Source organism: Heterocephalus glaber, unplaced genomic scaffold, assembly GCF_053883595.1.
Source record: "Heterocephalus glaber isolate CG9 unplaced genomic scaffold, H.glaber_assembly_v1.0 deba00001429, whole genome shotgun sequence".
Classification (NCBI taxonomy): Eukaryota; Metazoa; Chordata; class Mammalia; order Rodentia; family Bathyergidae; genus Heterocephalus; species Heterocephalus glaber.
Window position 1 is genome coordinate 26,019,230 of NW_028258294.1, and position 26,522 is coordinate 26,045,751.

At 36.2% G+C, this 26,522-nt stretch overlaps 2 protein-coding genes across 5 annotated transcripts in view; one reads left to right on the top strand and one right to left on the bottom strand.

Annotated features, from left to right (window-relative positions):
* The window catches only part of Zc3h12c (zinc finger CCCH-type containing 12C), a 106,829-nt gene extending 80,854 nt beyond the window's left edge, over nucleotides 1–25,975 (top strand). Inside the window, exon 8 of the mRNA XM_021237702.2 lies at nucleotides 288–25,975. The gene's annotated coding sequence lies outside the window, so the exon portion shown is untranslated. The remainder of the gene's footprint in view (nucleotides 1–287) is intronic.
* The window catches only part of Rdx (radixin), a 94,792-nt gene continuing 72,384 nt past the window's right edge, over nucleotides 4,115–26,522 (bottom strand). For 3 of the 4 annotated variants that reach the window (XM_004856522.4, XM_021237910.2, XM_087212360.1), the window contains 2 exons: nucleotides 7,320–7,413; nucleotides 4,115–4,691 (listed from right to left, as the gene is read on the bottom strand). In XM_004856522.4, the coding sequence (XP_004856579.1) occupies nucleotides 7,347–7,413 (67 nt within the window). In that variant the 3' untranslated portion in view covers nucleotides 4,115–4,691; nucleotides 7,320–7,346. The remainder of the gene's footprint in view (nucleotides 4,692–7,319; nucleotides 7,414–26,522) is intronic. The other variant, XM_021237911.2, reaches the window with a different exon arrangement.

The window sequence follows — 26,522 nt, forward strand, 5'->3', positions numbered from 1 at the left end:
ACACAGATATTAGTCATTTTATATTTCAATGAAAATCCTATAAAACTATCTCCATCATTATCAAAAATCCTCAGTTAAAATAAACATTCTATAAAAAATAAAAATAAATAAAAATCCTCAGTTAAATGTGCACTATGCTCTGTAAGGTTTTATCAAAGGAGAAGTACATGGATCTCTTGTGTGTTAAACCACCCTTTCAGAACTGATGTGCAGCTGGCATTGATTTATCCTGTGTTCTATTTAGAACAGAAATGAATGTAATCCATAACCATTTGTTTCTCCCTCAGGCTGTGGGCTAGAAGAGGATATTGATTTGTAAGAGTTACTCATACTGACCAAGGAATGTTTTGCCGGCCCCAGTTCAGCAAAGGATGCTTAGCTGACTCAAACTGAAGGCTGACTCAGCTTTGAGAACATTTGGTTCTTTGGGAGGTTGAGAGGAACAATAAATAGAATTTTTCTTAGCCAAGTGCTTCTGGGTCTTAAATGAGGTCCCTCACTCAGCAGTCTTAGTCTCACTCAACAACTTGCTAGAAATGCAGATTCTTCAGCTCCATTCCTGACCTGCTCAGTCAGAAACTCTGAAAGTGGAACCCAGCATCAGTTTTTTGTTTTTAGCTAATCTTCCAGGTGATTCTGATGTATGGTAAAGGGAGAACCACTATGTTAATTAAGTTGAGAAATTTTTTTAAAAAGCAGGTGAGGATTGCTAAAGCTCATGTGAGCTTGTGGGTTTGTGTGGGTGGTAACTAGGCTTCCTTCCCGGTATTGAACCCAAAGGAGATGGACACACCCTCCCCTGTAGGAGCCTGGGCTTGCCTCTGTAAGATGATGTCATGCAGATCTGTGGATTTCCTGTAGACAACTAGCTCTCAAAAGGAAAATCCAAGATCAGGATTGGGCTACACAACTTACAACAACTCTGATCTTCTTGGGAAGGAATAAAGAGTAGGCCACCAGGGCAGGGTTTTGGGCTGATGACTGTTGTATCTATGAAGAAGGAAACTCTCCATCAACATGTTTCTTAAGGGTAGATGTGGATAATTAATGGTTAGAAGTGATCAACTTTTCTCTCCTTTGGTTGTGACACATGTGAGCTTTGCTCTTAGACAGCTGAGAGTTAAAGCTTGACTGGGACTGAAGCCCAGCAGTCACTAGGGCCAGGGTGCACAACCTTGGACTACCTGGTCTGGTGTAGGCAGTTCATAGATGAAAAAGGTGGTTTCTGAGATTCAGCTTCCCACCAATCTGTTCCAGTGCTAAGCATAGACTGAAGTCTTTCTGCCCCGTGCAGAAGAGAGCCATGAAGGAATCTAGCAAACAGGTTGTGAAAACTGAGAGCTGAGTATGTTGTTTCCTCAGAAGGGGTTTGACTAGGTGGTTTTGACTTGTCATTAACAGTGCATTTCTTAGTATCTAAACATAATCCTTCATATCTCCTTTCTGTCCATTTTTGTCATCCTATGACTTTCTAACATTAATGTATGGGCCACATCTGTCCCCCTTCCAATGGAGGAGTGATTTTTATGGACAGAAAGTAAATTACTATCAGAGGCCAATTTCTTCCCACTGCCTGGAAAGGGGACAGGGACAGCGAGGGCTAAAGAAAAAAAAAGACAATTTCAAAGTATATGGGGTGCCAGGAGGTCAGTGTCTCAGAGTGGGCAAAGACCAAGACTCTCTGACCTAGCCACTATTTATTGGGTACACACAGTAATTGGAGGGAGCATTAGGTGACTTAGGGGGCTGGTAATCTTCACTCTGATCCTGTGCCTATGCAAATCTCATGCTGATGAGGAGCGGAGCGCACTCCCACCTCAGTAGGTCAGATGAGCTGAGTTGATATGGAACTCTGAACTCGTCCCTCCACAGGTGAAACCTTTCTCTTTTGTATTACTACTTGGTTCTCAAGGAACTAGGAAGTCTTCAGCTGGGGTTATCTTGCTGTTGAGCACCACAGCTTCACAGACCATGGAGGCCTCAGCTGTGACCTGAGGCAAAGCGGAGTTACATTTCCGCCTGCCATAGCTGACTCTGGGGCAAGGCAACATTGGGCCTTAGACAGCTATAGTCATACTTTTTTTTTTTTTTCCAGTACCGGGGATTGAACTCAGGACCTTGTGCTTGCCAGGCAGCCACAGCACCACTGAGCTACATCCCCGGCTCATACTTTAATTATGAAATGATTTCTCCCCAAAATTTATGTAGAAATGCTCCTGACAATTTACTGTTTAGCTTTAATAATCATTCTGTCCAAAAACCTCATCTTGCAGCAGAGTAGTCAGAGCCCACAGCATTAGAGTGACTGGTCCAAGGTCTGGCCATTAATTAGTGGCAGAGCATATGATCCTTGCCCAAGTTGAAAACCCACAAGCTAAATATCCTCAATCTTCTACAATTTTTGACTTTGCAACATTATCTCTTATTGCAGTGTTATGGTTTGAAATGTCCCTCAAAATGCACATGCTAAACTTGAGTGCTGAAGTCTTGGCTACCAGCTGATGGGCTTTTGGGAAAGTGATTGGTTCAAGAAGGCTCTGGCTTCATCAAGCAGATCAGTCCACTGCAGAGATCATAATTTGATGCCATTATTAGGAAGTGAAGGAAACAAATGAGGCCTTGTTGACGTGGATTGGGGGGGTGTGACCTTGGGGACTATCTGGTCCCAGGTCCCTTCCTCCCTGGCTCTGTTTCTCTGCTGCCATGAGGTGAGGAGCTTTCCTCCAAGCTCTCCTGAGGCCTAAAAGCAACAGACCCAGCAGACAATGCACTGAAACCTCTGAAATTGTGAGCTAAAATAAATCTTTCCTCTTTTTTCTCAAGTATTTGGTTGCAGAGACAAAAAAATGATTAATACACACTGCAACTGATAATTTATCCCATCAAGTTTTCTAATAATTTTTTCCTGTATCACTAGTCTCAGCCAGAAAAAGCTATCTATAGAAAGGTTTAGAAAAGGATGTGACATGGGAATCCACCTTGGAAGGCAACCTTTATCTTTCGACCTGGAGGCTTAGGTTCTCTGATAAATCTATTAAAAGGCAGAAGTAAGAACAGGTGAGACAGTCATTTAGAACATTATCGGCTCAGTGGTTCTGAGTGTTCAACCAGATGATTCCTTTAAGTCCCTTCCAATGTGTATTTTTTTTCTTAAATATAATAAAAGTCTTTGAAGTGCTACAAACCCTTGCTGTAGGATATTCTAACTTCTGACTTCATTGCATTCCTGTATTGTTTTGTTTGTTGTTTTCTGAGACAGGGGGTCTCACTGTGTAGTTCAGGCTGGCCTTGAACTCATAATATAGCCCAGGCTGCCTTGGAACTTGTGATCTTCCTGCCTTGGCCTCCTGATGGCTGGGTTTAGTTCACCACCACACCCAGCCTGCATTCCCATATTTTATGACTGATTTTATGGCTCTTTTGTTTATGGTCAAAGAAAGACCTAATAAGAAACTACAACAAACCTAGTTGATTAAAAAAAAAACACAAAAACTATGTGGTTATCTTTCAAGTTATAAAAGTTATTTCAAACTAATTGAGACAAACCAGTTTGAATAAAATATTCTTTGATAATAGAGAAACATATTGTGTCTGTCAGAGGGTAGTCTACTTATCTGTCCTCTATAGTAGGAAATTGTCTTTAAAAAAAAATAGACTTAATATCCTTAAAACCTTCAGTGACAGACTGAAAAATCTGTCATATTGGCGTTTTTTCTGAAAATCTTTAAAATGCCTCTGTGCTTGTAAGTACCTATCACATCACTGCAGCACAGCATGTCCTTGAAGGATGTCAGAGTGACTATTAAAATAGCTGACTCACGCCACACACTGTCACCCAGTGCTCTAAGCTTCAGTTCTTGGACATTCAAACCTCCTGGAACTCCAGGAGCAGTGCCACCTCCTGAATTAGCAGTGCCGTTTCACGTCCCAGCTCTGCCGCCATTTCTTCCTCAACCCTTTCCCCAACACTGGCCAAACCTACACTGAAATTAGAGAAGATTAGAATCTGAGATGGGTCAAGCAGGCCCCATTGGTCAGGAGGGCCCTTCTTTAAGAAGGTGGTTGTCATTGCCTGTCACCAGGAGCAGAATCAAGTGGAAAATGAGGCCCAAGCTGATGTTAGAATATATTTATTGCTACATTTATGTACAATTATACAAACAGTCCAGACAGGAGAGGGTATGTTGCATCAATTTCTGCAGATTCCACAGAAGAGCACATGGAAACAGCTGTACACCACTGAGCTTGCTCTCAGATCAAAGCCAAAAATCAGTCTCATTTTGTTAAAATGGAAAATTCTTGAAAATTTTCTCTGTAGATTCCTCCTTACAAGCTAGTCATGCAGAAAAAAGTGGGTTCTCAGAAGCTGATGCCTTCAGGCATATGTTTGGAGGATGATGCCTTGGGACTGCAGGGTGCAGTGCAGAAGTCCCAAGTCCTGGGCCATCTTCCTAAGGTCTGTCCCTAGAAAAGGCAATCAGGAGGGGTTCAGAAAGAGAAAACAGCAAGAAAGGGAAACCCAACAGCCAAGAGATGAGGGAACCATCATCAAGAGGCATGGTTGAAGGAATGCCAGTCCATCAAGTTCCGGCTGGGATTCCGGACTTCGGGGGATGTATACATTCCAACATCAGGGCTATCTTGGTATATGTCCTTATCCTAAAGTTCGCCAGGTGTCAGCCGCCAGGGATCTGTGTAAGGACACAAAGTCAACAGAGTCAGGCCAGAAAGAAGAAAAAAATTACCAGAATTGGGCTGCAAAAGGCATTCCTCTGGATGCCTTTCCCACATTCTAAAGGTTGACTTTTAAAACATGCCAAGTTTACTAATGATAAAGGGGAATGGAAGAGTACTGAGGAAATCCAGTGATGCAAAGACAGCATCAAAATATACGTGGCTTCCCAAATTGTCCTCTCTGGCTTCAGCCTGGTTAGAATTATGTTTGGCTCAAAACAAATCTAAGTTGTAGATTTTGCAAAGCTCTGATGCAGAATTATGATACAGATATAAGGTTATGGCATAAACATCCTCCTTTTTATTAACAACCACAAACCTTTACAGTGTGAGTACCCAAGAAGTACTAAAGCAGTCTGTGGGGTGTGTGTATCCAAGAACTGGGTTTACCTTACACCAGTTCCACCTGACCTATCTCAGGCTACTTCATGTTTTAAAGGCCCAGGAGATGGACTCTTGGGTCAAGTCTAATTTGGCCTGGTAGCTAAAATCAGCCCAGAACCTCAGAAGAAAAGGCCATGAACTTTGAGGGCACGAAGCCCATAGATGTTACCAGCCTTGGGGGCTGATTACTAATTTGGATACCATCTTATCCAAGACTATCAGGGTTTTTCTACCTCTGAAGAGACCAGTCAGCTATAGCCTATCTGTGATGTCACCTCTAATTCCTCATCACCATGATGCATGTGTTCCTTTTATGAGGCACACAGGACAATTGCCAAGAGAGAAGTGCTAGGGGTGGCAGGAGAAGGACTAGAAACCGATACAGAAGTCCCTATCCTGTTTTCTTGGATCCACAACATTCAAGTCAATTAAGGGAGGGGCTCGGTGGTTCTTCCAAGATTCAGAACTAGATGGTATTTCAGGCTGAGGATGTGGCAATTGTTCCCTTCTTGTTCCCTTCTTAAGTTCATCTCTGGATCATTCAGATTCTTTGTCATTTGAGCTTGACACTGGTGAGTCATATAAAAATTTTCTTTTCCTACTCCTGATGACAAAACTCAGTCTGACTGCCTCAAAGGATTCACTCTAAAAAGCAGCAGCATTAATAGATAAAAATAAATAAGAAAAAAATTGTAAGTCATTGGGCTTAATTTAGGAAACCTTACTAATCAACAAAATAGAAAGTATTATATGTAAATGAATTCTTGCACTGGAAGAAATTGTTTAAGATGAATAGCTAAGAATATTGCTTGTATTAATCTGTGGAAATTTAGAATGTATTTTAACAAAGGATTTTAGTTCAAATACTCAGAATAAGACTTGATGAATTTTATGAATTCACAATCAGCTATACCCCTTTCCAAATGAGAACACACAGGATTTAGCTCAGTAGTTTCTGTGCCTGCCTCGCAAGTGCAAGGTCCTGAGTTTGATCCCCAGTACCAGAAAAAAAAAAAAAATTCTGTCCTAATGAGAACACACAATGATGGATGTGTCACAGCTCTTTAAGTGGACTTTGAAACAAAGTGTTCTGGTAGTGTCAAGAGATGTCAAAGATTCTAGTGTGACCTTGACTTCATCTCAGAGCAATCCAAAATTCAAGACCAAAGAAGCAAATTGTAAACATTCACTACCTTCCTGTAAGCACATATAACCATTTTTTTCTGTCACATGAAAAAAATCTTTTAAAATTTTATTGTTATAATGGACACTTATTCCACATCTTAAAGTATTATCTCAAATATATCCATATTTGGCTAGAATTAGGTTTTATAAATTTTGGAGAGGCTTAATCAGTAAATTTGGGAGGCTAAATCAGCAAGTCAAACATAACATTCATAATCTACAAGATATACTGCTGTGGTTTTATTTGGACTTGAGATGAAATTAGTCTCTGACAGAGAAATGAAATAATTTTAAAACAAACTTGAAAATTTTAAAACAAACTGTTGAAAAATGACTTTAAAATATTGCCACATTGAGGCGAATGCATAATACTTTTATTATTTTTGTTAACCTGATTTATGAAGAGTTCTTTAATTCTTCTCAATATGTATGCACAGCACTTCATTTTTAGGTATAGCTGAAGTTATTTTTTAAAGGGAAACCTCCCAAAAGAACTCTTGTCATGTGTAGGCTTGCACTAAAATAACTATCCTTATTCCTGATTGAGAGGGTCTTTCATAAGTATACGAAAACTTTCTAAAGTAGTAAGTCCAGCCAGGGATTTAGCTCAGTGGTTCCATTGCCTGCCTCGCAAGCTCAAGGACCCAAGTTCCATCCCTGGTACCAAAAAAAAAAAATGTTTCTGCTAAAGTAGTAAGTCCAACTGGATCACCAAAATTACAGTAGAACTTCCTTTTAATAAATTCTAGCTGACTTTACGATTATTACTTTGGAGTAAGATGTTCTTGATTGGTGAAAAGCCCAAGAGATGCGAACTGTTGAAAGAGAAGCTGTGAAAGGTAGAATCAGATGCTATAATGGTAGAGGATGCTCTTAGGCAGCTCCTTTGGTTGGACGGCAATAAAGACCCTGGCCTGTGGATGAACAGATGCAGATATTATGAGGTCTCAGCAGCATCCTGGCAGGTCTACTGGGAGAATGGGCTAAATCTGACCACAGCTGCCAGATTTACTTACCTAGTGAGAGAGGGAGCCTTTGTTCTGTTACATTTGCTTTATACTGCTTTGGCAAGAGCGCATCTGGAACAATGCATACAGTTTGGGTCCCCACCTTTCAAAAGAGATATCAAGATATTAAAAAGCATTTAGCAAAAGAACACAGAAGGAAGGTGAATGGGGAGGGTGCCCTTCCTACTCAGCAGGTGCTAGGACTCCTTTGTTGCTCTGGATTAATGTAGGACCAAATTAATAACTAAAATGCCAAATAATCTCCCTAATCTTTAAACTTTTTTTTATTTTAAATTCATCTCTGAAGCTCCACCATTAGAAGGTAAAAATAAAAGTAACTAAACCTCCCTTTGAAATAGCACCTAGAATTCTCTCAAGAATTGTAGCAACTCTACACAAACTGATCAATTTCACAAAAATAATGGGGCTCAAAGCCATCATATCAGAGCTTCATTAGTGTCAAATTAATGTGGACTCGTAGACATTATATATTATTTCAACTTCTCTCTTGATTAGTCTTGGCATTGTTAAAAAGTTTCTTTCAGATAACAGCCAGCCTAGTGGACCCAAAATACTTTGTATGCCTACTTTGAAATCAATAGCTGCTGGGCTGGGGATTTAGCTCAGTGGTTTCGCTGCCTGCTCCTCAAGCGCAAGGACCCGAGTTTGATCCCCGGTACCAAAAAACAAAGAAATCAATAGCTGCTATTTTTGAATAAGCAAATTCTTAATATGTACTATCTCCCTACTAAAAGCTAGGGATGGGTTAGGACAAACAGTGAGAATGACCTCTCCTGCAGCAACATTACCACTATAGTGGCTGCAGAGATCAATTTCAGCTTCTCTTTCTCTGTCTTCCTTGGCTGACTCACCTACCATTCTCAAATACAGCCCTTAGAAATGCCAGAAACAAAATCAGGACCAACTCAACAGAGAAATTGCTACACTGGCCCTCAGTCACGTGTCATTTCCTGGACTGGGAAGAATCATGCTTACACTAGTGCACTAAGCAATTAGAAATTAATCACTGGCAGTCTCTGTCGTCTAAATGGGTTTTGTGTGCAAATCGTGTGTGGTGGACTGGTTCCCTCCAAACTGCTATGGATGATGTTTGTTTCCCAGGAATTTTAGACCCACAGTGAAAACCTGAGTATTCCCAAGAAGATATAGTAGAGAATTTTAAATTAGCCAAAACTGATAACAAAGGAACGCAGAAATAATGAGATTTATTAACAGTTTTATACTAATACTTGAGTTTGATGTTAAACTGGGCAGAATAATTAGAAGATGATTAGTGCTTGAAATTTAAGAATATTTTAAAGGGAATTTTTAGTATCTTCGAGGACTTTAAAGGCTAGCAGAGCTGGTACTTTATTATATCAAAGATCATTTAAAAATGTATAGTTTTATTTTTTCTATAGTCACCAGTTCTACCCTCACGATGACTGAAGTAGATTTAGACTGGTAAAGGGACAAAGGGAAACAGAGCAAAAGAAAAAGAGAATGATTTTCTTGAATATACTACTGAGAAAATGTAAAGAGCAAGAGAAAGGAAGATGGGGGTTAAGTAGATAAATGTAAGGCACAAGAAAGATAACAGAATTAAAGGAATTAGTATTTATTACAGGGAAACATCACGCATACATTTCCCTAATAAGGAAAGAAAGGAAGAGATGAAAAGATAAATCAGAAATTTCCCAAACTTGACACCAGGTGGTGACATGAGATTAAACTACTTTGAAGGCAGCAATAATTGAAGGTGATTGAGGGGGAGATACATACAAGTCAGATGGACAGGTTATTCACAATGCAAGTGGCTCAGGATTTGTGGAACACCATGCTGTAGGCTAGGACACATGTCATATCAAGTTACTACAGGAATATAAACTTCATATTTTTAAAAATCTATTTTTCTATTTGTTTGCTAACAAAAAATTTTAAAGCACACATACAATTATCTCAATTTACACAGGGACTGTATCTAATTAATCTTACACTCTCCTTTTTACAAAAAGCCTCAGTGGATCAATATCTAGAATATATAAGGAATGCAAATTAGTACCAACCTCATCAATAAATGGGCAAACAAAAGACACTTCTCAAAAGAAAATGGCCAAAAATTTATGAAAAAAAAGTTCAATATGTTTAGCCATTTCCTTAAATGTAAATCAAAACTACTTTGAGATTCCACAGCACCCCAGTCAGAATAGAATTTTGTATTCATCAAGAGAAAAATGCTGGTAAGGATGCGAGGAAAAAGGAACACTTCTACATTGTTGGTAGCAAAATAAAATTAACACATATGGAAATCAGTATGCAGATTTCTCAAAAAACCAAAAACTGAGATTTCATTTGGTATATTCATAAAAGAAAGACAGCATACTATAGCTATACCTACAGACCTGTATTTATTGCAGTGCAATTCACAGTGGCTAGGCTGTAGAAACAGCTTAGATACCATCAACAGATGAACAAAGAAAATGTGGTATATATACACAGAATATTATTCAACATAAGAGCAAAATCATATTATTTGCAGGAAAATGGATAGAACTGGACACCATCATGTGAAAACAAAAATAAGCCACACTCAGAAAGATAAATTGTATGCTTTCTTTGATATGCACAATCTAAATAAAAACAAAACCTTTTAGTGCGGGGCATGGTGGTACACACCTGTAGTCCAAGCACTTAGGAGGCTGAGGCAGGAGTATCACAGAGTTCTAGACTAGTCTGGGCTACACAGCAAGACTTTGTCTCAAAAAAACAAGACAAAATATGTATATGTACATATAAAAATAAGTTTTATTAATCTGATAAAGATCATGTATCAAAACCCTAGAGGATATATATATATATAGGGTTTTTTTTGGTACTGAGGATCGAGCTCAGGACCTTGCATCTGTGAGGTAGAGGAGATATTTAGTGGCATAATATTAGGATTCCTCTTACATCAAAAATGAGGAAGCACCTATATCCAACTGGAAGTTCCACCCAGTCAATTCAGTAAAAAAAAAATTGTAAGTGTTGGCAAGGAAGATTGAAACTCATTATTTGCAGACGGCTCTGTAGAAAGCCAAAATGACTTCTCAAATAATTAAAATAAGAATTCAGCAAAGTTCCTTAAGGTCAGCAAACAAAACTCAATTGCATTTCTCTATACCAGCCATACATAATTTTCATGTGACTCTTAGAGATAGCAAAATATAAAATTCTTAATAATAAATCTAACAAAAATACGATTTTAGCACAAGAATTTAAATAATTTTACTAACAGGCATTAAAACAGCAGTAAGTCAATTACTGAAAGGCATTAAATAGAGAGCATAACCATGATTAGAAATGCTTAATATTATACAGATGGAATTTCTTCCCAGACTAATCTATTTACATATTTCCTACCAAAAGTCTCCAAAGTTGTTTTTCCCCATACAATTTAAACTAATTCTAAAATATATACACAAAAACTAAGAGCCAAAACTAGTGAATTATGAAAATAAAGTACAAAAACTTCTAAAGAAAGCTCAACCAGGTACTAAGACTTGTTGCCTATAACCTCAGCACTCTGAAAGGCAGGAGGATTGTAAATTTGAGCGCAGCCTGGGTAATTTAGCGAGACCGTGTCTCAAAAATAAAAAAGGACTAGGGATGTAACTGAGTGAAGGCCCTGAGTTCAATCCTCAGTACAGGAAAAAATAAAAACATATCTGCAAATGTCATGCCACTAGAGGAATATAACTGTTTCTTATATCCTTTAATTCAGGGACCAGCAAACTGGTTTGTGGACAAAATCCAACTTGCCACCTGTTTTGGTACCAGTAATTTGAGTGCTTTTAGTGTTTTCTAAATATCAAAATATTCATGACAGTGAAAAGTACATGAAATTCAGATGTGCCTGTAAATGAAGTTGCATTGGAACACATTTAGATGTCTTATAGGTGCTTTTGCACTCCAGCTGTGAAGCCAGAGCCAACATAGAGATGATTTGACTCAGTCAAAAATTCTTAGTATCCAAACCTTTGCATAAGTAGTTTACCAATTTTCATTTTAATATGATAATTAGAATCTACTAATCTTTTTGCAAAATATAGCCAGGTGCAGTAACACACACCTGTAATCCCAGGTTCTCAGGAGACTGAGGCAGCCAGGATTGCAAATGTGAGCCAAGCCTGGTTAACTTAGACCCTGTCTCAAAATTAAAAAAAAAAAATTTTTTTTTAAAGGCTAGGGATATATACCAATATGAGGGTCATGAGTTCAATCCTCAGTACTGAAAAATAAAAGCAAAATACTGTAAGGCAACTGTACCTAAAAAATTAATTTTCACTTTAATTCAACAGATAAAATTGTTATAAAGAGTAATAAAGCTAAATCAGGTCTATTTTTATCTACAAAGTAAAACAGATAACCAACATACAGCATCCTGAAAATGTTATTATGCTCTCTCTCCATATATCCTAGTAACTGACTTGAGAATTTTAATGAACTATTTGGTAACATTCAGTTTTGAAAACTGATGTAGTGTTCTCCTCACCCATGCATTCATTCAGGTGATTGGTTAATTTGAACTTTAAGCCTGTCTCAAGTGCTGCATGCTGAACTCACTTCTCAGACCTCACATGGAAGCTGCCTTCCTCCCTGAGTTTTTGGTCTAGCCTGAAACTCGACAGGCAAGAAGAGCCTTCTCTCTTGTCCTCAGCCTTTTGGACTTTCTCCAGATGAAATTCAGTTCATACCACTGAAGTCTTGCTCACTGAGTTCCTAAAATATTATATTCACCACCTATCAAGGATTTGAAAAAGCTTATTTCTATCTACATCCATCTTCACTTCAGTTTCACGTTGCTCTAGATTTCTAAGCTCTCTTGAGCACAAATCCTTCTTTTCATTTGAGGGGCTCTAACAGACAATAAATATTTCAGTTTTGAACCCAAACTGTATTCACCTCATCTTAAAGTTAACAGCTGTCAACAAAGAGCTGAAAGAGCCTGGTCTTCAGTTTGGTGGGCTTGATCTCTGCTATATATTCAATTTTAACTTGACATTTAACATATTCACCTTGGCCTCTAAATTAATAGTTACATTCACTTTGAGTTATGTGACAAAATAAGCCTACAAAGAGTATAAAACATGTCTCACTTGGCTTTAAACTGGAAGTGTTTTGTAATTTAAAAAACAGAGCTTCAGGGCCGGGGATTTAGCTCAGTGGTGCCAATGCCTGCCTCGCAAGTGCAAGGTCCCGAGTTCGATCCCTGGTACCAAAAGAAAAAAAAAAAAAATAGAGCTTCCACTTCAGAGAAAACCAAAACCCAAATGCAGACTCTGATCCTAAGGTTGTCATTGGTTTTTTTTCTGAAATGTAAAGTGCAATGATACACCTACCTTCGGGGACAACTGCAGTGTTAGGGCACCTTTAGGTGGATTAGGAAAAGGTTCCCCTTCCTCCAGACACCTGCAGCCATGTGTAGCCTCAGGGTACATGGTTTGTGGAGTACTAGATTAACTAAATTTATATTCCACCCCTATAAATTTTGGTACCTTCTGACCCTCAGACTTCCACTAAATTTACCTTGGTTTAGCTCCAGCAGGAATATTTTTGTCTTCCAGGGTCAAACTACTCAGCAGGTATTTGCTCTAGATGCTACAGGCTTGTTACCATGGTTTAGAAAAGTTCTTTGTGATTTGGCTCCTTCCCAACTTCACCTATACACATTACTCTCTGGTTCACTCCGCTCCCAACATACCACCTGTCTTTTTCTTGAACAAGTCTAGCCTTTTCTGGCTTCAGGTCTTTGCATGTGCTGTTCCTTCTATCTGCAATACTTTAGAGAAAAGATTATAAATTGTTCAACGGGCCTCTTCTGGCAAGCAGATGCATCTTGATGGGCTTACAAAGCATTTTTCTAAAAGTTTGAAAGAGCTAACATGTAAAATTCAGCAATTTCACACAAAATTACATTTAAACTTTAATGTTTGAGTGCTTTTCTTTGAAAGTCCCTTTCTTCTCTTTGAAGATCAGGTCAACACCAGGTTTACTGCAGCTGAGGAACTGCTGCACTACTTCTTTGGACAGGGCTGAGACTCCTGGACCTCCCAACCAGGGCCCAGCACTCTTAATCTCTGGTATTTGCACCAACCATCTAAATAAAGTTAAACGAAGAAGTGGAGCTAGCCCTTTCTTCATTCAAGAACAATTTATAGGCTCCTTCCTCACAAAGACTTTTCCTGACTTTTTCAATCCCTGATTATCATCTCCTTTTTTTTTTCCCAATTCAGTCCTTTTCTTTCTTAGTATTATAAAATCTTTTATTTTGTTATGGGGGGGGGGGGGCTGTGTACTCACGACCTTACGCTTGCGAGGCAAGCACGGTGCCACTGAGCTAAATCCCCGACCCTGTAAAATCATTTTTATAGCTTACGGATGGTTGAATCCTAACAGTTTTATATGATTCACCTATTCAGTTTGCAACTTTATAGTTATTTTACTTCCTTATGTTTTGTGTCTTTCCTACAAGAAGTCATTTAATGTAGGGCAAGAGTTTGGTCATTATAATATCCTCAATGACAAGTACAATGACAGGCAGTAGGCACTAAAATATGTGGATGATCTTTTGCAAATGGAAAGGGGAATCTAGAGATGGAGGGAGGGGACAGAAGAAGTAAAATGAATTAAGATGTGTTATGTACATGTACTACTATGATGAATATAATCATTAGGTACTGCAAACATGTACTAATAAAAACATTTAAAATTTTTGGATGAAAAGACTCCCCTTATCAAGCCTCTTTAGTGGCTCCAGAACATACCTGAAACTCATCTTAATCTCTCCTAAGGTTTCTGAAAGTAGTCCAAGTTATAAGTGAACTTTCCTAACCTGCAGCCCAAGGCAGTCCTACCACTAGCAAGCACTGTCCCACACTCAGCTCTGGAGCTGGCTCTGCTTACATAGCCAGTGCCCTTGATTCTAGCATTAGAAATTAGCCCTAAGGTGTCACATACTCTGGAATCCTTGTGCAAGTCAGTGTTGAAGCCACCACTAGACATCACTGAGATGTTCCCTTGGCCTGAAAGGGAAGCTGGAGTGGGTAACCACTGACAAGTACACCAACTTCTACAGCCTTGCCCACATTAGCAAAAGGTTGGGTGCTCCCTAGCTCTTTGTATGCATCTCCTGTTCTCTTATTGTACTGGCACAATTATTTCTAAGTTTTCTGTTTCCTCTTCTGGACTGCATATATTTTAACATATGCATGAATTCTCAGGGCCTAATTTCAGGTATTGAATGCTTTTTTTTTTTTTTTTTTGAGACATGGTCTCACTATGTAATTCAAGCTGGCCTTGAAGTCACTATGTAGCTCAGGATGGCCTCGAACTCAAGGTGATCCTCCTGCCTCACCCTCCTGGGTACTGGGATTATAGGCGTGCACCACCAGTCTGGCTATGAATTTTTAATAATGAAATTATTTAAATAAATTAAGTCAAGCACCACAAGGAGCATATTTACCTTAGAAGGTAAATATGGGAATAGATTTTCATTTTACCACATATAATTTGGGACTTGGGCAGGGATCCAGAGTGGGGTCATGCCAGAGTGTCAGTTTCAAGCATGTGAAGTTGACAGAGGACTCTGCTAGAAAGAACATTTTTCTGTCCTTTGGTAGATAAAAATTATGTGGGAAACACTTTGCAGAAGACAATGTAGAGTTAAACTTTAGGACAACTTTTAATTCCCTCCCCCAAAATCACTCTTTTCAATGATTTTGTTTTCCACACCAGTGAGCATGTTAAGTATCACAATAGAGCTCTTTCACGTGGCAGATCTCTCCTGTGCATTCTCTGTTTCAGTCCTACTTCAGTGTTGGTGCTCACCAAGGTCTTCAACTAAACCCACTGTTTCTCTCCTTACATATTTCTTGTCTCCTTACATATTTGACATTCCATCAGCATTCCAAACTCAAACATCACAGGCACTCCTACCCTTCTCCCCTCAAGATTTTCTAGCATTTCATACTAGCTAGCTGAATCTCAAACTACATGTTTTCAGTATAAATGCACAGTTTTCAGAATACTCCAAGTCTTTTTGTGCCTGGATTTAAGTTGCATATGTAGTACATTCTATCTGGATAACTTTCCTATCATTAACCCCTTGTTTAAGAATAAATCATCTTCAAAGACTTGGCTTATATTCTCCTCGAAGAAGGCTTCTTTGGAACAAGGGCAAAGACTAGATGTCTTCCTCCTGAGCTCCCAGAATTAAATCCACCATGCAGGTATCAGACACCAAGACTCTATGCTGAACAAACTACTCCAGGCACTGAATGTGTATCAGTATATAAAACAGTAAAAGCCTTGCCCTCGTGGAACTTACACTGTAGTGGGAAGAAACAGACAATAAAAATATAAATAGGTAAAATATACAGTATGTTAGATGGTAGGCAACATGAGAAAGCACATTTTTAAAGAGGGTAGTTAAGAGCAGGCCTCCCTGAGGTGACATTTGGGTAAAATCCTAGAGGTGACAAGGGAGTAACAAAAATATCTAGGAGAAAAGCTGTCCAAACTGAGGTTTTGAATTGGCTGGTTTTAAGGATAACAAAGCAGCCAGTGTGAATTCTATTTAACGAGAGAAGAGAAATGAGAGAGGTCCAAGAGGGGACCTACCAATAGGATCAAATCCTATTAGGCCATAGAGAAGGACATGACTTTTACTGACTCTGGATATCTCTGGAGAATTTTGAGCAAAAGTTGTATTTACTTGTTTAAAGCTGCTGTTCTAAAAGACTGTTAAGAGAAGAAAACAAGAGAGTAGAATGGAAGGCGCTTGTGATCAAACAGTCCTGTGGATAGAATAGGGTCAGATGTATGAAGCAGACATTCTCTGATAGATTATGCATCTTAAATGCTGATTCAACAGATCTGTGATTGGTTTCGATGTCAGTTATGAATGAAAAAAGCCATAGATACTATCAACATTTGAATCTGGTTAACTGGAATAATGAATTTGTCATTCATCAATGGAGAAGAGGAAGACTGAAACAGGAGCAAGTTTAAGGGAAGAAATCTTGACTTTGCTTTGCCTTAAGTCTGAGATGCCTATAAGATATCAAAATGGAAATCCATGTACAGAATTGGATATATAAGTCTGAAGTTTCAGGAAGAAGTTTTAACTGGAGATTTGTTTTCAGCATATAGATAGTATTTAAAACAATGACACTGGATAAGGTCCCTAGGATAGTTAAGAGTAAATACAAAGGACTGAGCCTTGGGACACTAATATTAAGAGGATGAAGAAGGAACACAAATTATTCTGTGTACTGGAGTGAACTATAAAGTATTTACTGCTTAGGACAGAAGTTTTTTTTTTTTTTTTTTTAAATCTCTACAGACCTGGCACAGGGCTTGAACACCCTCAATAAACATAGGCAGAAAAATACTCTACACGAATCTCACATAAAATCTGTAAAAGGTAAATAGTGTTAAAATGGAATCCATAGTGTTTGGGTGCAAATACCAATACCTTCAATACTAACAGGTGAACAAAAATGAGAAAATTGTTCATTCTCTCAAGTTTCTTTTGTTGATTTTGATGCTAGGGGTTAAATCCAGGTAAGCTACAACCTCAGCTCTACTCTCAGGTTATCTTAAACATGCATATAAACTGCTAAATGACAAAATGATTTTATTTTGTACCTATCAACACAAACATTTTCCATACTGATGATTAACTACTTTTAAAGATGCTAATATTTCTTGGAAATAAATGATAGGTACTTTAACAAAAGGTTCTAAGAAACCTAAATAAGCTATCAAGTACATCTGCAAGTCTAGTGAAATAATTAAATCACTGAATTACAACTTCCTTTTGCATATATTTTTGCCTTTTCATAGAAATTTTTTTAAAATACACATTAAAAAGTTGCAAAATCTATATTTAACCTGTATACTAATAAAGCATTGTATTTCTAAATTCATGGAAGAACAACACCTACTTGCAATTTAGATTACCAAGAAATTATATCTACCTATATTCAAAAGCTTTGATGGTCTAAAACACTGACTAGATTGTATTATGAACTGTCTGAAGGAAAAAGCAAAAATGGAAAAATTGAGACATCATTTAGGAATAAGCCCATGAATAGTATTTTTCCTCTAGCAAAAACTAAGTGGATGAGCATAATCAAGTATGACTCAATTTTTTAAAATCCTGTAAAAATTTTCAAAATGAGTTGTTTAAAACTATTGTAGTCAGTAAATGTGTACATATGTTCTGAGATAATCTTCACCGGGTTATGTTTTAGGAATTATAACCCTTTCTTAGTAACTGATTTTCTGACCTCTCAAAATCTATTTGAAAAATCCTTCACTTCTTTCACTGCATTAGAATCACCTGAGAACACAAGATTGATAGAATTATTGTTATATGTATGCACCACACTGAGGTTAATACTTTTGGACTATAAATAAGAATTCAAAATTATGGAAAGACAACACATCTGGAATCAAAGTGTCCATATCTAATTCCAGAGAAAGTTGCTGAAAACAATCTGATTCAGAACTATGAAATCAGCCAAAACTAGAATACAAAAGAGTCAGACATGGAATAAGACTTGGGATCAAATCCATTTGTTCTGGATGTCTTTAATTTCTAGTGTACTAAGGAATCAAGGCCCTAAAGGTTAAGGATAAAAGAAGAGAAATGGAGGTATAAATGTCCCAAAAGAAATCATTTGGGAATAAGCAGAAGAAAAAATATTACATGTAGCAAACACAAGAACAAAACACACCTAGATATTGCTTTTAAATTTGCATCCCCATACCTTTCTTCAGTATACACTGTTCTTCTATGACTTTTTTTTGTACTCTGTAGTTTCTAGTATACCTTACATAGCAACATGAATTTTCTTTTTCAAAGCAATATTTAATGTTCCTTTCTGTATCTGTGCCTTCTCAGAGTCACAAGATGCCCCTAAAACCAACCCACTGGCACAGGATTCAGAAATTCCATAAATTCCTGGTCTAACCCACTCTAGTTTTATTATCCTACAGTTAGTAAATAGTGACTCTCATTTTCTATTTATTTTCATCTCTATAGAATCTAACCACTGTACTTTCTCTTCTGCTGCTCTTTTTAGTAATACTCTCATCAAAAACTATTTCTCAGTAAAAAAACATGACAGCCAGGCATGGTAGCATAACTTGTAGTTCTAGCTTCTCAGGAGGATGAGGAAGAATTACTTGAGCCCAGGGGTTCAAGGCCAGTCTAGGGAACAAAGACCCTGTCTCAGAAAAAAGAAAGACTACATTGGACTTTGTCAAAATTAAACTTCAGTTCATAAAAGGACACTGTCAACAATGAAAAAAACCCCATAGAATGGGAGAAAATCCTTGCAACTCATATCTAATAAAAGAAATTAATATTCCAAATCTTGAGATAAGGGATTGGTATCTTGAATAATGAATGTAAAGAACTCCTACAATTCAACAAAAAAAAATTTAAAAATCGACAAAACTTGAACATTTCCCAAAAAAAGATGCACAAATGGCCAATAAGCTCACAAAAAGGTGCCCAACCTCTTTTATTATTTGCAAAATGCATCACAGGAGTGCAAATCAAAATCACAATGAACAAAATAAAGGATAGCTAATAGGAATGTAAGGCAAGGGGAACAAATAAGGCAAATGGCAAGGGGAACAAGAGATGGGAGAAGAGGGAAGAAAGGGAAAAGAAATTTAAAAAGGAAAAAAAAAATGGAAATAGAGCTTCTTCAAATGGGAAGGGGTCTAAGAGTTGGAGGGACCAGGGAAGGATGGGAGAGGAAGAGGACAATAATTAAGATGTGTTATGGACACATACAAATTCCCCATGATAAATGTAATCATTATGTACTGCAAACATGTTTATAATAAAATTTTTTAACTAAAAATTTAAAGAAACCCTAAAAATTGAAAGAAAATAATCACACACAAAATCACAATGAGATACTACTTCATTATTAGGTGGCTATTTCAAAAACAAAAGGAAAAATCAAAAACCAGCTAGACAGTAACAATTATTGCTGAGGATGTGGAAAAATCAAAGCTCTTGTGCATTGTTGGTGGGAATGCAATATGCAATAGCTACTCTGGGAGATAGTATGGCAGTGACTCAAAAAATTAAACGTGGAATTACCATATGATTCAGCATTTTCATTTTTGGGTATCTACCCAACAGAAATCAAAGGTGGGAATCTAACAGATGCTGTACATCAGTGTTCACAGCAGCACTGGTCACCAGCCAAAACTTGGAACCCAAATATCCATCAGGTGATGAATGGATAAACAAAATATGGCGCGCATATATATAGTGGAATATTAGTCTCAAAAAGGAATAAAATTCTGATATATGCTTATACTTGGATATTAAGCTAGATCCAAAAAAGACAAATATTATATGAGTTCACATTTATGAGAATACCTAGAAACCTTGAATTCATAGTGATAAAAGTATAACAGTGGTTACCAGGGACAAGGGAGGAGGAAAGAAAAGGCAATTGTGGTTCAATGGGTATAGAGCTTCAGTTTCGGATCTTAAGTTCTGGAGATGGATAATGGTGATGGTTGTACAATAATATGAATGTACTCAATACCAATGAATAATACACTTAAAAATGGTTAAAATGCTGCATTTTATATTATGTATATTTTGGCACAAAACCAATCCATAAAGATTCAACGGAAAAATCCTAACTCCACTAAACTTCTCAACATTTAGTATGGATATTACCAAATTTATACTCAACTTCCTATAGTAATGAGTCTTCCTATAAAATTAGGAAAACTTGCAAAGTTAGGGACTTTATCTTTCAGGATATACAATTAAGCAATGTTTAAAATTTGACCTATGAAATAAAAATGTAGTGATTTCCTAGAGAACAACCATACTTGGGAGATCTATGGTGCATATTCATTCATATTCTCTATCAGTCACTCTCCTGGTGTTGTTTTTCCCTATGGTGTAGTTTCCTCCATTATACAACTATGTATTTTAGTCAAAGCAGCTAGAATTTTAAAATAATTATATAAATTTACTACTGCATACGTTTCAAATGTTAGATTTGAATTTCTTAGACTTTTCAGTTTAAAAAGCAAAATGAAGAGAAGATACTGCCTTATGATTCTAAGAAATATTTCTAGGTCTAAACAAGATAAAACAATTTAGTTGAAAAAAACCAAAATGGCTATCATGACATATACAAAAAGAATTTCACATAATCTGTGTTTTATCAGAGGGAATCTTTCCAAGAATAGTCATAATCTCAAATTTGGATGTCATATTGCCACTATGATGGACATTTAGCTGTGTTGATAAAGATAAAACTAAAGCCAGTATCACTATTTTCAGAGCAAACTCGATGGCGTGCACAAATATCAAAATGAATACAAATTTTTGAAATGATTAAACAAAAGTGAACAATCATGATGTAATAATAATTCAAAAATCCTTCACAGATGGTAGCAATTGGCTAGCCAATAAGCATGGAGGAATCTGGGCATACAAATAACGTGAATCAACAATATGGCATTGCCATGTTAAAAGATCTCTGATCATGTGTGAATAAACACAAAAGATCTAAATAAGAGCTAAGATAAACATCTGGAGCCCATATTTTTAAGATGGCCAAAATGGTCATTCTAATCTTCCTTCTGAGTCCTCAAATATAACAAGACTCAATAAAAACATTTTTGGCTAAATAAATTTTTAAAATAAGAAAATAGAGCCTCTTTCAAGGGAACTCCAGAGCCAAATATAAACCTGAATTCAAAGGATGTGCCAAAGAACAGATCTTTAAAATCTGTAGCAAATAATGGATATATGTAAACTCCTCAGGCAGTAATAAATGCATAGCCCCAAATCAGGAAGCTCTTCTATCATAGAACTTGATAAGGCATAGTATGGAGGGGATAAAACAGTCACTGTTTTTCCAGAGAGAAAATTGCAGCTCTTAAATTCTTGAAAAATGGACACTTTATTAAGTAGGTTTACTTAAGAAAAAAATGGGAGTTAAAAATCATTTAGTTGGAAAAGCGAAGGATGAAAATGTGATACTTAGGATTATTATTTTGAGCCAATATTTTCCATGTTCCAGTGTAGAAGGCAAGTTGTCGGTGTGTCCTGGATATTTTTATTAAGTAATCAAAACATCTACAATTTTGAGCTTTCAAAATGTGCTAGGATACTACCATTCTACATCTCACTAGAATATTTGAAATTTGACAGGTAAGTTATCTTTAGTTTAAAATAAGGTATAAAATAATAACATGCTAATATTCTGCTCATTTAGAACAAATTTAAGAAAGGAACCTACCGGGCTAGCTCCACATTTAACTGTTTCTATATTAATGATAGTTAAGCTTTGTCTTACTGATCAGTTCAGTAAAAATGCTAAAAAGTTAGTAATTCCTTATGTTAGTATCAAGCTTGAACTTTTTAAACAGATGAGTTGTTTTCATTGTGTACAGATAAAGTGGGATGCTTTGAGATTTAAAAAGTTTATCAAAGCTTATCTTTTCATTTCTAAAACATCCCAACTTTGCAAGGTGGTCAAAATTGGAACAGAACATGGCTTTTTAAAAAAAATTGTGACATTATATGCATTATAAATAATGGTCTGTTTAAGAACTACTTTTCATTTTCTTAACGATGTCATTTAAAGTTCTAAATTTTGATGGAATCTCATTTATCAATTTTTTTATACGTTTTTTATATCCTAGGAAATTCTTGCCTACCTTATATTCATAAACATTTTCCCTTATAATTTCTTCTTAAAGTTTTAGTATTTCATGTTTAGGTTCATAGATCCTTTCAAGTTATTTTTATGTATGGAAATAAAGGGTTGAGGTTAATTTTTTATACATGGATACCAGGTGTTCTAGTGCCATTTGCTGAAAACACTATCTTTTCCTCTGCCCCTGAATTGAATTTATATTCTGTAAAATGTTAATGTTAAATAATCTGTCAAAACTCAGTGGACCATATATGTGTGGTTCTATTTCTAGATTCTGTTTTATTCCAATGATCTATGTGTCTTTCCTTACACCAACACTGTCTTGATTACTGAAGCTTTAGAGGAAGTCTTAAAATTAGGTACTAAATGTCTTCCAACACCGTTTTTTGGTTTTTTTCCTTTTTCCTTTTCTAGGTGCTTTGGTACTCCTACATAACTTTTAAATTTCAATATCCAATTCTTCATTTATAGCAAGTATACATAGACCTGAATTTTTATATATACCTTGTGTTTTCTAATCCTGCTAAATTCAAATACAAGTTCTAGGGGTCCCTAGAGATTTTAGTTTTTTCTCTGTAGATGATCATTCCATCTACATATAAAGATTTTACTTCTACCTTACCAATTCTACCCTAATTGTGTCATTCTATTGCCAGACTATTTTGGTTTGGGCCTGTTTCAAAGTTTAATGGACATATGAAGAGTAGGCATATCTGCCCTTGTTCCCCACCTTAGGGAGAAAGCATTGTATCTCCTCCATTCATATAAGGCATTCTTGCTTGAAGTATGGAGTACATGTCTTTAATCTGTTGAGAATGTTCTGTACTACTTCTAGTCTCCTGATAGCTTTTACCATGAACAGCTGTAGAATTTAGCCCAATACTTTTCCTCCAACTAGTGACAGAATCATATGGCTTTTTCCTTTCCTCTGTTTAAATGATGACTTTTGGGGGTGGATCTTCCAATGCCGAACCAACACTGCCATGCCTATAATAAAACCACTTTCTACATCCTGCCAGATCTGACTTCTAATAGTTTGTTTTGTTAAACAAATTTCCATCTATGTTCATACTTTCTGCTTCTATTATCTTTACCCAGTTTTAGGATTAGCACAATGGTGATTTCCTAAAATGAGGAGAGAAGTGTTCCTTTTTTCTGCTTTAAATGTTTGATATAATTTATCAGTTAAAATGTATATGAGCCTGTTGTTGTCATATAGGTAGGTTTTCAAGCTAGGAATATACTTTCTTTAATAGGTGCTATTCAAATTTTGTATTTCCTCCAGAGTTAGTTTCATCAATTTGTCTTCCAAGGTACTTTTTAGAAGCTGTCAAATTTATTTCAAAAAAGATTTTTGTAATATATTCTATATTCTTTTAAATTCTGTAAAATCTGTGGTAATGTCTCCTAGATCTTAATACTGTAATTTAAAAAATGTATAATTGATATTGTGTAATAGGAAGAAAAGGTCTAAAGGAGCAGGGAAAGTGGGAGGGGTAGGGAAAAGGAAATAAGGGAAAAAATATGAGAAAAGGAAAAAAATGGAAGCAAAGTCTTTGCAAATAGGGAAGGGTGGAGGGGGGTGAAGGGAGGGCAGGGGAAAGGGAAAAAAGTAAGAACCAAGATATTCATGTAATGGCACAAGATCCCAATGATGAATGTAACTGTATTTTATACCTAAAATGTACCAATAAACTTAATGGGGGAAAAAAAAATCGTGACACTAGTATTAAGACAAATTTTTAAGGTAAGTTTGAATACAGTGTAAGGTAACTTCTATAAATGGTTCTGAAAGAAAAACTAGATAAAAAGCAAAACAAAGATTCCTTCTTTTTTACAAGATCAAAAAAGTGACTACCTGCACTTGAGAATAGAATAGTAACAAATATTACTATAAATTGAAGAAATGCCTGGCTTTTATCACTTTTGGAAAAGATTTACCACTTTTAGAATCTCTGCTAAAAATCAGTAACAGGCTTTTTAAAAGGCAATTCATTTCTACATTTATGATAAAAGTATATGTATTCAAATAATTGCACTTAGCATACAATTCTTTACAGTATATCAGAGTTTAACAGTAAAAATGACTCAAAAATAATGAAACTGCATCTTCCTCAAGAAAAACAAACTAAGCAACTATACAATAAAAATAATAATTGGAAATCCTAAATTACCTTCTGTTGTAGAGAGAGTAAATTTAATGATTTAATTTTTCCACAGAAGTAGTCACTATTATTTCCATTGTAAATGAGGTATAATTTGGGGGAAAGAATAAATCTGAGAATTTTAAAGCTTTTTCCTAACCACTTCTCATTTTAAGATGTGACAATTCACGGCTCTGAAAGATTATAATTTTCAGGAAATATACAATAAATCTATGTTAAATAACAACAGTGGACCTTGAAGGCATGAGCTTTTGTCACTTTATTGTTAACCACTGAATATTATCCAAAATTAGAGATGTAACTGTAACTTAATTGTACAACACAAAATTATGCTAATGGTAAAAACTTATTGGAATTTACCAAATACTCATTAGTATATTTTTACATTGCTATATGAACATGTGCTCTCAACTGCTAATGATAAAAGTTATAATTTAATCACTATGAAAATTCATATTGCAAATGGCTGTTCCTGTTTAGAAAAATTCACACTGCTTTAAAAATGGATTAAATCCACTTTTATCCTAATCTACAGATTATAAACAGCAAATATAACTGGTAATTTTTCAACACTGTAACAAGCTGATGTAGCAATGGTAGTGCACACATTTCAAAATGAGGAAAATTAATGAAAATCCAATGGAATTCCATGTTTTCACCTATTATGGCAATTTCTTTAATGTTTTGGAAAAGTAAACATTTATGTTTCAAAGTGTGAAGGGCAAGATCTGCTATTTACCCCTCTGATGTACTCCAAGTAGAAACTTTCTCTTCTGTAGGATTTTGAAGCATGTGCATAACCACTGTACAACAGTCACTTCAAGATTAACCAGCTATCTTTTGTCCCACAAAATCCAAAAAATATATTAAGCGAAACCTTTCCTTTTCATAACGTCTGCCCAGATTAATCCTTTTAAAATCAGCAAAATCAAAAAAGCATGATATTTTCAGACACAAGTTCAATCTACTGTGCATGAAAAATGTTTAATAAATGGCAATTTTAATAGAATGTAAATTTGAGTGCATAATACCAAATGGAAAGTAGCTGAACCACACAGAGAAAACAAGGCTTTCCAAATCTTCAAATCCAGGTGTTTCACGGTAAGAGAAAATAACAGAATATCTGGGGAAAGACTTCTTAGGTAAGATATGATGGAAATTAATATACCCTAAAATTATAATTTCTGAAATGGATTAACCGTTTTTTTTTTTTTTTGAGAAAAAGCGCAAGAAACCAAATACAGTCTACTACAAGGATCACAAACTATCTTATCAAGACAATGAAGGTACAGACATTCTTCATATACTACAAAGGTAGCATCTCTTACATAGACACACACTCTTCTTCAGACATATGACACCCCTCCAGTAAAATAGTATACCAGTGTGAGCTTATAATTTCAATACAAATCAGAGCACTATCACTCAGCTCAACAAAAAGGCAGTTTAAAAAATTAGCACTAAGATATTCTGAAGGAAAATATAATCTCAAAAGTATTCCTTCGTGATTGAGACAGTCTCTGTATAACAAAACATGTAGCTTACACTCTATCGTGTCTGAACAACCAGTCACTGCAGATATAGTAGTGAGGTAGTATTACTGTCCCCTTCTTGGGACTGTTTTCATATGCTGCCCTCCCAGAAAGGTCCAGGGTTTTTTTTTTTAATGATTAAAATCAATTACCAAAATGTGTATTTTTATTAGACATGTTTTTCTAAAACTTTTTTGATCTTTCACAGATAGCTTATTTACAGGTAGTTTCATCAGTAAACTTTCCTAAGAACTACTACCTGCTGTCTACAACCACTATGAAGTGGCAGGCAAAAAACACCACCAAAAAAAAAAAAAAAAAAATCACAGAACATGAAACACTAATCAATTTAGCTGTCAAAGATGAGAGCAAATAAGAAATACCCAGTAATATAATTACATGGGGATTTAAAAAGTAACCATCAGGCACAATCTATTCTGTTAGATGTTCTAATCTTTTCCATGATTCAAAGTGATCTGCTACACAATTATCAAAGAATTTTGTCCACCCAGCCACCTACAGTCATTTTAAATACTGCCAATGATCTGTGTGACACCAGGTTTATGGGCACAGTACAATAGAGGATACACTGAGAAAATGAATGTGGAAATCTATACAGTTAAAAAATGGAAAAGGCATGGGAAAACTGATCTAAACACTGAAATAGTCACCATTATCCTTTAAAATGCACAAGGTGTTCAAACCACATATCCACATTTATCAGACATGATAGTGTTAGACATGACAGTG